The sequence below is a fragment of the Centropristis striata genome, chromosome 11 (genome assembly GCF_030273125.1).
Source record: "Centropristis striata isolate RG_2023a ecotype Rhode Island chromosome 11, C.striata_1.0, whole genome shotgun sequence".
Classification (NCBI taxonomy): domain Eukaryota; kingdom Metazoa; phylum Chordata; class Actinopteri; order Perciformes; family Serranidae; genus Centropristis; species Centropristis striata.
Window position 1 is genome coordinate 18,199,983 of NC_081527.1, and position 16,255 is coordinate 18,216,237.

Below are 16,255 nucleotides of genomic sequence, written 5' to 3' on the forward strand. Positions count from 1 at the left end.
ATGGGAACAGAGGCAGAGGGGAACAAACTAGTGGCCATAGCCAAAACACTCAGCCGCTTTCCAAAAATAGTCAGTGGAAACATGCCTATTGTCTTAGTTTTTCACTTGTTAGCTAAAATAAGATTGAACAAACTGTAATATAGTGTCACGCTAACCTCCAATGGTTATGAAATACTCTAAATATATCGAAATAATAACACAATTCCGTGTGGCTATAAAACACCAAATATTAGCTTTTTGACATTACGTCAAGCTTAACTTCTCTCACTGACCTTCAGCAAAAAACTGAGGAAGAAAAACAAAAGATATATTATCCAGAGAGAATGGTTGTCGAAACGCAGATTGTAAGGATGGTCTGTTTTGCTCACTAATGTTCTGATGCAGGTGTTACAACCACTTTTATATTCCCTTACCCTGTATCTTGCGCTGTCTTTGGCTTTAGGTCATTGCTGCTCAAAACACCTTTCACAATACAGGACTTGGACTCGCTGACAGGTCCAGATGTTTAACCTGCTAGATATCTCTCAGGCATCTGCGCGCATTGGTGCATCTCTCACATTGCGTCCTCAAAATGCTAAACATAGCGATGGTCACTCACGAGAACAAGTGATGGTTTGCCTCTGATCTGGGGCTTTGATTCGCCAATCTCCAAAAACTGTTTGTGTAAAGACAAATAAATGTTGAGTTATTACCTGTAGGTGGCATTCATATCAAAATTGCAGCAGGTATTACTCTCTTTGCCTGTCGATAGGCCTTTTTCATGGAAGACATTTTGGCATGTTACTGTAGGGAAAAAAAACATAAATAATCAAATGAATCATGGTTAAATTCCATTTAGGTGCTCCAGTTTAAGGGTCTCGGGGTTCTTTTTTTAAATGAATCACTGAGACCCTTGAATACACACAATGACTCATCAAAATGTCTGCTGAAGAAAAAGGCTTATCAATATACCAAAAAATACTGTTAATTTTCTTACTAATAGGCATCACAGTTTGGACTGTTACTGCAGCTCTGTAGCTGGGTGACATTGTCTTGGTTTTATGAGCCCTGCATCAATGACATGTGCCCTTGTTCTTCAACTTACCACAACATCAGACACTGTAGCCCTGATAAAAACTCTTTTTCAAAGGATTGATTTTTCACTTATTCTCTTTTCCTCTGTCACACTAAATGCCAATCCATTGGATATAAAATGAAACAAGCCAGGCACATGCTGCAGTTTCAACAGTGGCATAGACAACAGAGAAATGGAAATGAATGACGCCAAGGTTTGCTGCTCGAGGGCTGGAAAAGAAATGACTTCTCTCCTGCCTGCAGCTAAGAGACTGTCTCTTTTTATATTTTTGCCTATCTGCAAATCATCTTCGCTCTTCACATAAGAATAGACACGTGTGTACAAATAGTCATCATACATCTGTGTCCACCATGTGTTATTTAATCACATTTTTTGAACATGGGAACATTAATATTTATTTTTTCAGATATTTTGATTTAGTTTGCATCCATATGTCACACTTCAAATCTTACCTAAGGACAAGATCTGGCTTTTTTAGTAGCTAACTGTGAAAGCATCACAGATTGTTAACCAGCAACAGGCTCCATATGGCGTTTTTATTATTATTATCAGGGTCAAACAGCAAGTAATACACATACACACATATAAAGCACAAAGTATTGCATATTTATTGGACGCACTGGTACACAAGAGAGTGCTATTTCCATCAATTAATAATTTTTTTTAAAAAGTGGAAAGTGTATATCTTAGCAGAAGTAAACATCATTAAGATGTTACTGCTTTTCTTGTATAACATTAATAGTTTTTCAGCCTGCGAGGCTAAATTTGAGAATTTGGCACTTATAGGCAGCCTTACCACATATGGCTCAATTTAAGTTTTACTTTTTAATTAGCAATCCAGTTAGCTGTCTTAGTTATTATGATTACAAGTCCATTTTACACCTTCTTTGCATGGATCTTGAAAGTTATTTTAGGGAATATTAGCTGGCAAGAGGTGCTAGCTCCAGGTGTTGCTGCTGTGAAGCAAACTGTACCAGAAATAAACATTGGAATTGTACAGTGCACACTTGGAGCATACAGTTAAACTTTATTTTGTACCCAGCGACTCATCTCTGCTTTAAAAAAAAAAAATTCAGCTTGTAAATGGTAATGGGTGCTGCCATAACATAGCTGTGGTCAAGCTTTTAGTTGGCCACATATGCTTCGAATCTCAGCTTTGTATAGTCAAAAGTGTTGTTTGGAAACTGGCATTTTTCAATCTTGATCTGCAGATTATAATGTCTTTCCAAGCAGTTACTGTCGTTGGAGGCCTGCAAGGCACAAACCATTGCTGCACAGTGTTGGTGACTACCACCAGAGGGGGGTTGGGTGGAGACATAACACTCCAGGTGGGCCAAGTTGCACCCCCCCTCCGGCACTCTGCCATGACTCGAGAAGGAGGAGGGCACGGTAAATGGTTCCAGAGCAAATATAGCCTTCCAAACCTCCTGCCTCAAGGATGTAGCCCAAAGGCCAAATAGGAAGATTGGAAACAGATGAAAGAAAAGAAAGTTTGGTGGGGCTCTTGGTGGCTCTTATGAAACCCTGCTGGATGAAAGCTTCTTCCGTAGAATGTTTTGTTCCTTTTTTTGGGGGTATGAACATTTGGACATGTATAGACCTGAGAGTATACATGTGTGTGTGTTTCATACTCATTCAAGAGTGAGATTACATTGCCTGAGAAGCCCTCCGGCTCTTGTCTTGTTTGTTGACAGTATTAAACAAATGGTCAAAAAGCCCATTACTCAAGTGGGAGTGAAGTGAAACCGTATGTGCATGTGTGTGTGTATGTGTGCTCTGTGTGCATGGCCCCTCCCTAGCCCTGCAGGTTTCTCTGGGGTTTCTTGTCACCCTGTGTCTTGGAGGTGAGAGGGCGGGTGATAATTGAACACTCCCTGGCACTTTTAACAAATGTATTGAAAGGAGGAATCGAAAAACCTGTTAATGAGATTTCCCTCCCCGGGCAACGCTCAGGGTTATTATTCTTATAATTTTCTTAATCTAATGAGTTACTCAAAGTTTATTTTCAAATGTATTTCTCCCATTCGCCCTATAGGGCTCCTATTTTATTAGCCTCTGTTCCTCAGCTGCATACAAACTTTATTAATAAATCAATTTACAATGCTTTGGAGGACGCCCCCATTGAGACCTGAGCAGTGAAGATCTTTCAAACCAAACAAATGGAAGGACAAGGACTCATATAGTGATGTGTGAATGATGGCACAGCACTGGCCCCGTACCAAGGTGCACATCTTTGTACTTGTTTTTTTTATTTACCTCACAAGATGGCTCCTGGCTTAGGGAATGGACCATGAAAATGGCTGCTCTCTTGTGCCTGCAGCGCTCTATATAGATTGGAGTTTTTCATGTGGCAGTTAGGCTGCTGGGATATACACCCCAGGGGATGTGCTCTCATTAAGGACAGTAGCTCTGGGCGCTTTTTGCACTGCTTCCTGTGGTCACTGACCTCCTTTTCACCCGTGGGCTTGCAGCTACACCACAGCTCTGCTTCTTGGTCTCCCTGTCACTCCCAACAATGCCCTGGGGTCGTCACATGACTCGAGTGACTCCTGACCCGCTTGGCCTCCTGAAAACCCCTCCCCTCCTGTTGGCGGCGAGTCAGTTAGAATGATCACAGACAACGTAAGGGTCACATTTGCCCTCTCCAAAATGGCGGTTATGTCCTTGGGCTTTTGAAGGAAGAATTTTCCGAGTTGACAGTGTCAAAACATCATGTCAGAAATGGCCAGCCTTATGTGTCATCTTAAAGCAGTACAGCTGCAATATTATTCATGTGGAAAAAGTTTGAGCACTGCAGTGAAACTAAACACACCATCCATCATTTCTACAATAGTCACTGAGAGCAAATTAGTGATAAAAGGCACCTGTCTTATTGGACCACTACCTTGAGTTCAAGCAAATACTTGCTGCTTGAATGGGTAACACAATAATAACATTGCTTCGTCACCATCCTCCCTAAGCCATTTCTGCAGCCATTTCCTCCATGTTGTGGTCCATTTTAGCCACAAGAAAAACTAGCTTGTGAGGAGCACCTAAAGGTGATCTATGATCCAGACTAAGGTAGTTAATCATTGATCAAAAAAACATTACTGTGGTCTCGGGGCGTTATAGTTTTGTGCCTGAAGTGTGCAGAGAAATATCAATAAAAATCCCCCTGATCTTTTTTTAATTAAAGGCTAAAAGCCTGGTGCTCTCTGCTGCTGTTGTACTTGAACACAGACTTTAAAGCATCCTCATTTTCATTGTCCATTTACAGAATAAAAATTAACAACAAATAAGCACATTTTATAAGCAAAAAAGAATGTTATTAGTGCATGAAATAAGTGATTCTAATAGGTAGGCTGTGGGGTGGCCCTGCATAGCTGATTGGTGGATTGAGATATCAGACCAGTTCTCATCAGCACCATCCATACTTATACCTGCAGGCAAAACAATTTTGTCCTCCACTAGTAAGCAATTAGATTATATTCAAACACACATACACACAGAGAGAGCCTGCACAAAACTGTATTCCCCGTATGCAGCATTCTCTCTTCCTCAGTATGACACTTGCTTCCTCCATATGTGTGCGTTTTTGTTAACACAAGGATGCGAGCAGACACACATAGATACACGCACACACACACCCTGTAGGTATAAGGTTCCAGTTGGTATATCTCTGTCTCTAAGCCACAGTTTGATGCCCTAGTCTCATGGTATCCAACCCCCACTCTTTCTGCATCCCCTCAGGCTTCTGTGTGTGTATGTGTGTGTGTGTGTGTGTGTAATATGGCTACTGAACCAAGAGGGCATTGTTTCTCTCCAGCGGGGTTTCATAATTGAACGTTCACATTTATGCACTCATTCAAATGGATACTAAAAGTAGAAGTGAAGCACGTAACCACGCGCTACACTTGAATTATCCACCGTAAAAATTAAAACTCAAGATGGAACTCGAGATTATTTGTTGTGCGGTGTCGTGCACGACTCCTAAATGCTGAAAACATTTTTGGGTGCATGCATAGGCAGCATATAATATAACACATGCACTGATTGGAGGCTTTCCACAGGAGGTGCAAACTCCAGTCAGCCTGCATCAGGTTGTGTGTTTCTTAGGCACATGTGTGTCAGGGAAGAGAAAAGACAGCGGGCAGCAGGGACAAACCCGTCAGCCACTCAGATCACATCAGGTCTGTCGGGACACATTGGAGCACAGCGAGCCTGATGGGATATGCCCCCCAGGGGTGCGAAGCAGGCCAGATGACATACAGACACAGGGGCAGGCAAAGAAGGAAGGAAGAATAGAGGATGGCACATCCTGCCTTTAACACACAATATGTTCCAATAACATGCATGCAATTATGAATGGTAACCGTGACTGTATTATGTACTAATTATACAGTAACATCATAGCATCACTGACGCACGCTTACTGCACATACTCCTACCCCACAACACACACACACATGCTTAGTGATATCGCCATAAACATGTAGCCTGGATCTCACACCAGATAACCTACATCTTAAACAACATGGCACATATGCTAATGTAAAACGTGAAGGCATGATGTTTATGAGCTGCACACGATGCATATGCTACTGCGTGTGGGTAAATGCACAGACACGCTTGGGTACATATGTCCGCAGGGGCAAAATGGGAAATAGACACTTCTCTTCATGCCTGTTTTTTAATTGGGGCATTTATTGTTTTGTGGTGGTGTTTACTTCATTAAATGAAGGCACATTTAAAAAATGCAGCATGTTTCAAGGTTTATATAAGCAAAATTATGCTTTCAGCCATTAAGTTGCAAATTAACATATCTTTATGACTGTGGGATATGCCAGTTGAAGATGCTTTTACATTTTCACACTAATCAACTTGACTTTAACATGTTGGATTTCAGTTTGATTTGCTTTCATCACAAATATTGTTTCCCCCCTCGGCTGTGTGTGTCTGCACGTGTATCTAAGTGGAGCTGTGTTAGTGTGTGTGCGCATGTGGGTGTGTGTATGCTTGCGTGCTTCTGTTAGTTGTCCATGGCACCTCCATGTCACCCTAACGGTTCTCTTTCTTAGTAAATCACAAAGTCTGTGTATGTGTGTGTGTGTGTATGTGAGTGTGTGTGATCGGGAGGGGGGGTGTTACAAGGACAAAATGAACTAATGTTGAATATTCCGTATTGGTTTTACTGTAATTCTTTTCTAATTCTTAGTTTATTCAATTTCATCTCCTTGAGGCTGGTAGGTATGGAAATGAGGTCTGTTCTTTTTTTTTCTCTTTTTTTTTTGCCTGTGTAAATTGCAGCTATCACCTCAAGCCTTTTGAACAAGATTACCCAGATGGCCTTGCGTGGTGTGCCTGAAGTTTTATTTTCCTCCTTTGCCTGCTTTTCCTTCTTGGCTGCAGGGGAAAGGAGAGGGAGCTGGGAAGCCTCCTGAAGACTCTGGGCGAGGCCAGGAGGCAGCAGCTGTGGCAAAGAGAGATCTGGGGGAAGAAGAAGAAGAAGAAGAGTGAGTTGGGGAGGGAGCGCTGGGGGGTGGATGAGACTGGTGCAGGGGGCGTTGTTGTGTGCATGTGTGTGAGAAAAGGAGGGGGCACTAAAATCTAAATCTGAGAACACCAGCTATTATGAACACTACCCCCTACCTGGCTTGGCTGTCAAGGGGACCGGAATAACCCTTGGAGTACTCTAACAGGGGGCTGGTGGAGTGGGAACGCTCTGGATGGGAACAGGAAGAACTTGGGGGGTGCGTACATGAACATGTGTTTGGAGTAAGGTGTTGTTTGCAGATACGGCGAAGTGTGTCCCAGTGTAAACACACAGCATTACCACATCACCAGTCACATTAGCAATACTTACAATTCAAACGGCTAGAATCGCACCCTTAAATGCCAGGATTTGGTGAAAGGCATGATAAATAGCAACCTCCTGCCCAGGTGATCATTGTTGCGCGAGTGGTGGGATTTGTCATTGGGTTTCCACTCACCGTGCCCTGGACATAATCTGCTGCTGGTTTTCTGCCCCGAGGAAGAATATGATTTTAATACATTAAGGTGGCGCAGAGATAGAGAATTATGCAGAGTTAAAGTGTTCACCTGTTTATTATTCTAACATGCAACAGCCTCCATCCACACTAATCTCCAAAAGAACACACCCAACATCCCAGATTGCTGATCTTGGCTTGGAGGCAACAGTGAAAGGAGATTCTCATCTGAGATAAGGTGAGGAGAGGAGCAGGAGGAGTTGCATATATCACTTAAAATATACTTACAAAAGCATGATATTGGATGAAATGCTGATGGGAGACAGCGATCTTCGACTTCTTTCTCTAAACAAGACAGCAATCCAGAAGTCATGCCTTTATTTACACTTGCAGGTGTAGTTTTGGTTGTCGGAATTCTGAAATAATTGTTCATAACGGGTATAAAAAACACACAACTTTCACTGAGGAGACAACGTGGTTTTTTCATGTTTGTTGTTTTTTTTTTTCAAGCTTCAAGCTTCACTTTATTGTCATATCCCTGAGTATTTTCAGACACAAAAGAAACAAAATACTGCTTCTTTTCAGCTCCAATCGGTGCATTAGAAGACAGTAATACATATTTAAAATTGTCCATCCCTTAAATAAAAATAAAAACTTGAAAACATTTCAGACAAAGTAACGTTAACTCAACGCTTTACACCACCAGTGTAACTAACACACTCCAACTAGTTATGTCAACTAGGGTTTTTATAACACTATCTAACTAACTATCTTTTATAACAGCTAACCATGTACTTTTTTTGACAGGGTTTTGTTACGAAGAGCTTTTCCGAAAATCAACCAAGTAGTTTGGCTGCCTAAACTTAACAAAACTATGACTGTTTCACAATGTTAACAACGTGTTTAAAACAGCCACCATTGCTTTTAGATATGAGGATGTGTTGTTCTCCTGCCAACCGTAAGCACGCACATTTTGGAAGCGATACTGTAGATTGTATTTGAGCTTCATACTCAAACTTGATGGTCGGTACTACTCTGATTACAAACGGACTACAAATGGAAACCACAAGGCTTCTGATGCCAAACTATGGTCCAGTTTCCTACAGATACAGCATTCATAGGCAGATATCTGTTTATTCATTTTTTCTTAACGCAAAAGTGTTCTGCTGGATCAAAATCCCTGCATGTTATTCAAGCAACAGCTTTTCAGATACTGCTGCCAAAGAGTCAATAGTAGGCTATCACTGTTTGTTTTCACTCCCTCCATTTGTTTGTTTTGTTAATGTTTTACTCTCCATCATAATGAATCACTTTTTTCATCTTGTTCTTATTTATTCCCATGGCTGGAGGTAGAATGTGGTGGTTGATGAGGGGCTGAAATGAACTGAGCCTTAGCCTTAGCCCGGGGGCTGGCGCATATCTTAGCATAAGTGATGGCCGACCTGAGGGCTAGAGCCTAGCTGAGAGCGCCCTCAGGACAGCAACTCTGACAGATCATGTATTTATAGGTCTGTTGAAAGACCTCTATTGTGTCCCACATAGCCTCAGAGCATGTCTGTCCTCTGTATTATAATAAAGCCGCTGGCCTTACCACTATGATGGATGGGTGGCCCTCGAATGGCAAGCTCCAGAATCATTAGAGCACTCCTAACATGCAGGTCTACCCATGTGAAAGGCTGGCGCAGGGAGGGGTGTTACCGGTGAGCAATACAGTACAGTTGAGACCTTTTAATCAAGGATAGGTAGCCCTTATTAATTCTCAACAAAGAGGGGGGAGGAAGTGAGAGAATGGAGGGATGGAGTGAGGGAGGGGGCAAGTTTGCTGATGTTCTTGCCAAAGGATACATTTGCAATTATCTCAATGGCTTAAAAAGCCCTCCAGGCTTTTTCAGCACAGGTTAGAAAGTGGCTCCTATAGCATTTACAGGCAGCTTCACTGGTCAGATTTCATTGCTGCTGAAAATTTCACCAAAGCCGACATTCCATCACTCCTCCATTGAGCCACGCAGTGTCAAGTGTGTGACCATGAAGGTATAACTGAGCACAGAGTATATATTAGATATTTTTTGCAGAAACTATTTAAAAAAAACTGAAAAGAAAAACAGAACTTGCTTGAATATACTCTGCAGCCCAAAAAAAACAGCTTGACTTTTCTGTGCCTTAAGCCTCACAAGCAGAGTGGTGTTTGAGCTGTTTCCCAATCTCATGTTCTTCTGTTACCTCTGGAGTAGAATATAAATGATTCCCTCTCAGTGTACAGTGTATGCCAAGGGGCCTGCAGCGACCATAGTCCGGTCTAAAATTCCTCACTGCAAGCGTACCATAACTCAAGGCCTGACTGATAAATAAACAATGGAAAGTGCAGCATGTTGTGGAGCACTACCGTAAATCCTCCACTTGGAGCACTGTCACATATTACAGCCCAGTCACTGTGAGATGAGTGGAGGGTCTGATGAAGGCTGGTATCCTGTAGTATGGTACAGTTTAATGCATATTACACTGTACAAAACTGGTGTACACTTTGAAGACCTTTTTAAGGACTATTAATTAAATGTAAAAAGATTAAAATTGTCGGTAATTGATGATTGTGATTACACATTTCATTTCATTCATTTTCATTTTCTTTTTTATTCAAAAGGCACTCCAACCGATGTACATGTCTAAAGGTGTGTTTCCACTGAGTACTTTTTGGAAAGCAGCTGAGTGTTAGACTACGCCCACTAGTTAGACTACGCCCACTAGTTAGTTCCCCTCGGCCTCTGTTCCCATACAGGTACTTTTGCAGCTAACCAACGGAGTTGGAATGTGACGTAAATAGTTCTGCGATACTTATGTGATTATTCAGCGACAATTTGGATCGTGACATTAGTGATGCAACGATGACAACAGACCGACGCAGCGTACCTACCTGAGGCAGGTACTTTCTGAGCTGCTACCTGAGCCGCTAATCGTTGAAGTTGGGCGGATCATGGGTGGATCCTCTCTCCCAAGCCACACCCATAGCGGCTCACTAGAGGGAAAAGTACCTAATGGAAACGCGCCTTAAGTCAGTCATGGAGAATACTACATAGCCTAACAGTTCTATAATGTCTACTGTGGCTCTGGGGAAGCATTGTCAGGTAGGACAAAAATACTCTAGTGACATCACTTGAGTATTCAAATTATATGCTTGTGACTGCAAGTGAAACTAGTGTCAGTCCAGACTGAAATATCTCAACCACAATACAATAGATTGAAATACAATTTTGTACTGACATTCTTGACCCCCAGAGGATGACTCCTATAATATTCCCTGACTTTCCCTCTAATGCCACCAGCAGGTTGACACTTTTGTTTATCACTGAAATATCTAGTTAACAATGCTTTTCAGACATATTGTACTGCCACTTTGGGTGTGATGTCATTCCCAGCTCCAACTTCCGAGGGAAATGGAACGCAGCATATATATAAGCAGCTACTGTGGGGGTAGACCAGTGACACTGAAAGTACAGCTCAGGGGCCAAATCTGGCCCATGGTAGGTTAACCATTTTGTTATTTTCATTAAAAATAAATAGATTCACAATGGGAATTATTTGGTATTTTGAATGTAAAGAAGGTGCTAGACTGCACATAAACACCAAAGTAGACTAATAGAGCCCTGGCAAGGGACTTAAAGTTAGGATACCTCAGGTTAATCGATTTTGCATCGATTTTGATAGCAACCTTCTCTTTAGATGTGTTTCTTGCAAGAGTGACACTAATCAAGGGGGTACTTGAAATAAATTAAAAGTGGTGTGGTGGTACTATTTTTGAAAATTCACAGCCTATATAAAGTTATCAGAAAATACAAGCTCTTGTGAAAGGAAATTTGTAATTGTTGGCTTTTGTCACTAGCCATCTACCTCCATTGTAGCGTCACTAACCAAGTAACTGTGCGGCTGCCAGAATGTCTTGTATGGCCGAGCTGAGAAAACCACCATGGACGTTATCAAAGCTTACTGGGTTACAATCTGTTATACATTAAAAGTGGATTATTACAAGTTGCCTTGGGCTCCTACAAAAATAGAAAAAAATGGGGGACGTTAAGGATTATGTGTTAATATGGTACTGCAGAAACAAAAAGAACAGGGATTTCTCCTTTACTTTGCATGCAGCCTTCTTCTCAAGAAAGTTCCAGGCCATGAACCCATCAGTCCAGGTGCTGAGCTCCACTTTTTATTTTTATACTGCCTACATTTTACAAGCTTAGACTTTCTACAACTCAAGCAAAGCCACTGTGACATATTATTCTACTAGCGAGCGTCCATTTGAGATATTATCCTACCAGCGATTGTCCATCTAAGAACATTTAAAGCCCCAAAGACTGTGCAGGCATTCATCACACAGATGAACTAATTTCTCCACTAGAAATAATGGCTAGAAATATGTGGCCATTATATTATAATAAAGGTATTTATGAGCCTTCAATCTCACAGCCTCACTATGAGAAATCTTTGAAAATTTGAAATCAGCTCCCGAGGCATAGGGAGGGGGAGGAGGGGAGGAAGGGAGGATGAGAGAGAGACAGAGAGAGAGACAGAGAGAGAGAGAGAGAGAGAGAGAGAGAGAGTGAAATGGCAAGGGAGAGATGTGGGAGTTGTGTTTTGCTTTTTTGCCACGGGTTACATTTATAATTATCTTGCTGGCATAAAATGGCCAAGGGGCTTTTTCAATAAAGGTAGGAGGCACCTACAGTACAGAATATTACCTACAGATCAACACAGAACAAGAGAGAGGACTGCAGATAGAATAAGGCTAAATCCAGGGTACAAAGTATATCATCTAATAAGTGTATTTAGTTAGGACATTCATTAGGAACAGTCGCCACTACTTGCACGGAGCTAAAGGAGTGAGCACTGTGAGGGCTGATGATTTGAAGATGAGGTGAATGAGTCCATCCACTGACCTTCACTAGTGGTGAGTTAGCAGAGCCTGGGGAATGAGGGAAAGATGGCCACAGCCACTTTCTCCAGGCCCTGCTCTGCCTTTTGATGACTGGAAATAATCACTAGAGAGAAAGCGAGTGAGAGAGACATGATCACAGACTCACCACAGAAGAGAGGAGGATCTCAAATTACTTTATTCTCCTCAAAACCCCTGTCCTCTAAAGGACTGGAAGTCAGCTTCTTAATACCATTCATCTTTTCTCCAACAGGCTGTGTCCGGAGAGGAGGATATCTCTAATTCCTTTTCAAGTTAGTCTCAATCCAGGAAGTGTGAAGAGATAGGGCTGGACGGGGTCTCATTATACTCAGGCTGCCCCACAGGTAACACACTTAAAAATCACATAGGGTGCACAAAAGTAGCTGAATTTTAAACTAAACGCATGTTCATTATCTGTCTTACACCACCCTTAACAATATTTTATATCAGGAAAACGGCCATCCATTGGGGATCATATAGCTAAACAAACTTACAAGACAGATATACAGTATGCCAATAATTTACATTTTAAAACTTGATACCAATGTATTATAGGAACTGTTTGACATTCTGGTTATTACACTTATTTACATTCTTGCTGACAATTGATGAGATGAGAGTTTTGTTATCACTTTTATGTCTGTACCATAAATATACAGCCAGTTAGCTTAGCTTAGTACAATGACTGAAAACAGAGGGAAACAGCCCTGTGAAAACAAAATCTGCCTACCAGAATCATTCTCATTATTCACCATGTTATACCTTTGTTTAATATGTCAACAATTAAAGTGCAAAAATTACTTTTTGTTTTGGTTTAGGCAACAAAACTACTTAGTCAAGTTTTGGAAAACATCATTGTGTGGGTTACGCAGTTGATGCCAATAAGTCAGTGTTTATTTTTGCTGTGGTCTCCTGGGTAAAATTCATGTGTTTTTTTGACCCCTTTCTATAAAGACTTTCTCGCTCTTTATACTATATCACATAACATCAGGAGCACCCAGGTCATCTCATACAGATACTGAAGGGGACCTTGTGTGTCGGAATCAAATGCCGAAGGCCGTGACAAAGCGGCCCTCTACCTGAGAATAAGAACCATCTGAAGTATGGGTCATGAAATCTTGAACAAGCAGCTTGTACATACTGAGCCAAGCATCTGCTTACTGTAGCTTTATATTTATTGTATTGAGATGAGAGTTATATCAATCTTCCTATTTAACTCTTGGCAATAAAGTGAATAAGTGTATTTTAATAGTCCTGGAAAATCTGAGAAAATGGCTCATGATGTAAGTGGAATATTGTAATTATTATATTTTGACTTATTTAAAATATGATCAACAGTGATCGCCTTTCAACACTTGAATGCTGAGTTGAACTTATTTGAAGTCTGCTAACTAAGAGTTTTAGCAGAGTGTTGATGTGCCTGCTCCATAACTACTTTGATTCTATGATTGAGAGCAAAGCATCGCTGTGTACCACTCAAAGTTGCACCTCTAGCCTATGAGAACAACAGTCAGTCAAAAGGGAATCTAGGGCAAAGAGGCCTGAAAGGGAGACATATAGCATAAACCGTAGATAGCCAAAGAAAGTGGAGATTCTGCCAAAAGGGATGAAGACAAGACGACAGGGCTCCGTGTGGGATTTCACTTTGGATTTTGGCCCTGCAGGGATATGTGGAAGCACAACTGACAGGACTTGCGTGGAGAAGTCGGCTCCATTCAATATAACTAAGTAAAGAATGCCCCATGTAGTCACTGATGCACCAGCATAAATCCTCCAAGGTACAATATTGCTTTTGTAAAGTTAGCTTTAACTCTCTGGTTGTAGAGAGCTAAAACACTACATAATGTAAGAGTTTGTTTCTTTTTTGTCTCTGAACACATTCAGGATGCTACAAAAATATGTAGCATTGAAAATTCACATTTAAGGAATTATGAAGAGATGTGAAAGCAGCGATGTAAAAACAGCGAACAGACACCATGACAACTTTAGTTGAGATTTATTTCACATTTTTTTTGCTACATTCCTCTTTACTCAAATCTAGGGAGCGTAGGTGGGTCAGTCATCTTAGAAATACTTTATATCCAACTTCATATCAATATGTGCTACAAGTAAAAGTGATTTTGGCGTGGGTAGTACAATAACCTTTAATCTGTTCAGTCATATCTGAGGCAACAAATTTGCTTTAAAAAGATTCAATGTAAAAAAACACAAACACATATACAATGAAAAAAATGTACAGGTCATGACTCAGAGGAATATTATGATCCAATTAAATAATTCCCAGGGTAGCATATTAGTTAGTAGTTCATACTCCCCAATGAGGCAAATGGTGTGACGTGATAATTTATTAAATTATTTTCTTTACTGTATGTGTATATAATGGTCTTTGATGTGTAATTTGATGGTACTAATGTCAACTATATTTCATGGCATGATCCAATAACATAACTTCCATTAAAGTAAAAAAAAAAAACACTTCATTGGTATTACAATATTCAACATCATGTTAATTGTGAAAAAAGATGCTTTGTTGAAACTAACTGTTTATGACAACTGAGACATTCCGTACTGTAAGCAACACATTAGTGACCTTTTTACAGCGAGGGATCAAAACAGACTTAGCCAATTTGCCAGTGAGACATCAAAATCAAGTCACAAGCTATGCAACGTACTACATAAGCGATAAAAGCCTTTTTAAAATTTATATGGGTATAATAGAAATCATATTCAACCTAATGTAGGCTCCAAGTTTTAAAACAAACGTTGTTTGGGGATCCAGCATATATATAAATCCTTTTTAAATTGGTTTAAGGGGGCTAGACATTCACAAATGTCCTTGCAATCTCAAACTTATCAAATGTCTTGTATCTTCTTATGGCAAAAAAATCTCCTGTTGCACCTCATTTTTATTCTCTAGATGGTTCTCAAGTTTAAGAAAACAAAAACATCAACAAGGAAACGAAGAAAAACAGAGTCCACAGAGCTCTGCAGCATCGAGCGTTTGGCTGCCACAGAAAAGTCTAGCACCTCCTGCTGCTCGGGAGGTTTCTAGTCCAGCTGCTCCTGCTTTATCCTGTTTGAATTGGATCCTCGCTGACTCGTCCTCCTCAGTTCCCTCCTCAGGACGTACTCGCTGAATTGGGATGAGTCCACGCCTCCACCGCAGGAGCCGGCGATCTCGAAGCCACGTTGTTGGAGGCGCTCTAGAACCTGGGAAAGGTGGAATGGGAGAGAAGGAGGAAGATGTTAATAAGACATCAAGCACAGAGGGAAAAGCATCATTAGCATCATTTGTTAGCACTCAGGTGATAGAGTGCTAAAAAAGGATCATATGTCTTTTACAGTCAGCAGATGTGTCTCAAGTCATTCGGTTCAAGTCCCAAGTAATTTTTTCTTGGGCAAGTCAAGTAAAGTCTTTAGTTAAGGCAAATCAATTCCCAAATCAAGCCACTTTTTGTGCCTGAATCTAACCAGACCCTCACGGACACTAAATGATCTGAATGAGTCTTTAAATGACAAGCAAAGCTTTAAGTTGTGGTCTCCGAAATTTTTGAAGAGCAGGTCCTGCATTCTAGCTTTCTGAAGAACAGAAATTAAGCTCAAAATGTTTGGCTACTGTGGCTCCAACTGTCGCCATCTCAGCAGTGCCTGACTCACTCAAAACGGGCATACATAACGTTAAGCCTTAATACATTTAACTTGATTTCTGCTGTAAAGTTGCATATTTTAATATGGGTGTCTATAAGGAATGACTCGCTTTTAGAGCCAGCCTCTAGTGGCCAGTTGAGGAATTGAAGTTTTGGGCACTTCCGCATTGGCTTCACTTTTGAGCTTTAGAGGTTGGCACTTGGTCTCAAGTCATTTGTTTTCTGTCAAGTCAAATTGCAAGTCATCAAAACAGTGAATTGATTTGGCTAGAGTCCAACTCTCAATGACTTGAGTCCAATTTTTACCCTAGACTGTGCCAACCTGCTCAAGATGCCTAATAAATCCTTCAAGTAGATCTACCAGTCTCCATAAATAGTGATTCTAAAACTTTAACATAACCTCTAACCTTTTGTCTACTACAGCAAAACTGGAAAGCACAGAATTCATCCGAAACTCTTCTAGTTATGCTGCCGAGTTAGTGCTTAGTCTAGCATTGGAAACAGCTCTGGGAGTAAGCTGCAACATACGGCCTGTGACGGGAATTTGGATGAGACTTTCACAAGACTTTCACAAAACCAAGAGCCTCTCGTTTTGCCTCATGCCTCATTTTCATTGTTTTCTGGT

The 16,255-nt window shown here is 40.9% G+C and overlaps 1 protein-coding gene across 6 annotated transcripts in view; it reads right to left on the minus strand.

Moving 5' to 3' along the window:
• Nucleotides 1–13,962: 13,962 nt before the first annotated feature.
• The window catches only part of LOC131980032 (BTB/POZ domain-containing protein KCTD1), a 48,985-nt gene continuing 46,692 nt past the window's right edge, over nt 13,963–16,255 (minus strand). For all 6 annotated transcript variants that reach the window (XM_059344163.1, XM_059344165.1, XM_059344164.1 and 3 more), the window contains one exon: nt 13,963–15,193. In XM_059344163.1, the coding sequence (XP_059200146.1) occupies nt 15,032–15,193 (162 nt within the window). In that variant the 3' untranslated portion in view covers nt 13,963–15,031. The remainder of the gene's footprint in view (nt 15,194–16,255) is intronic.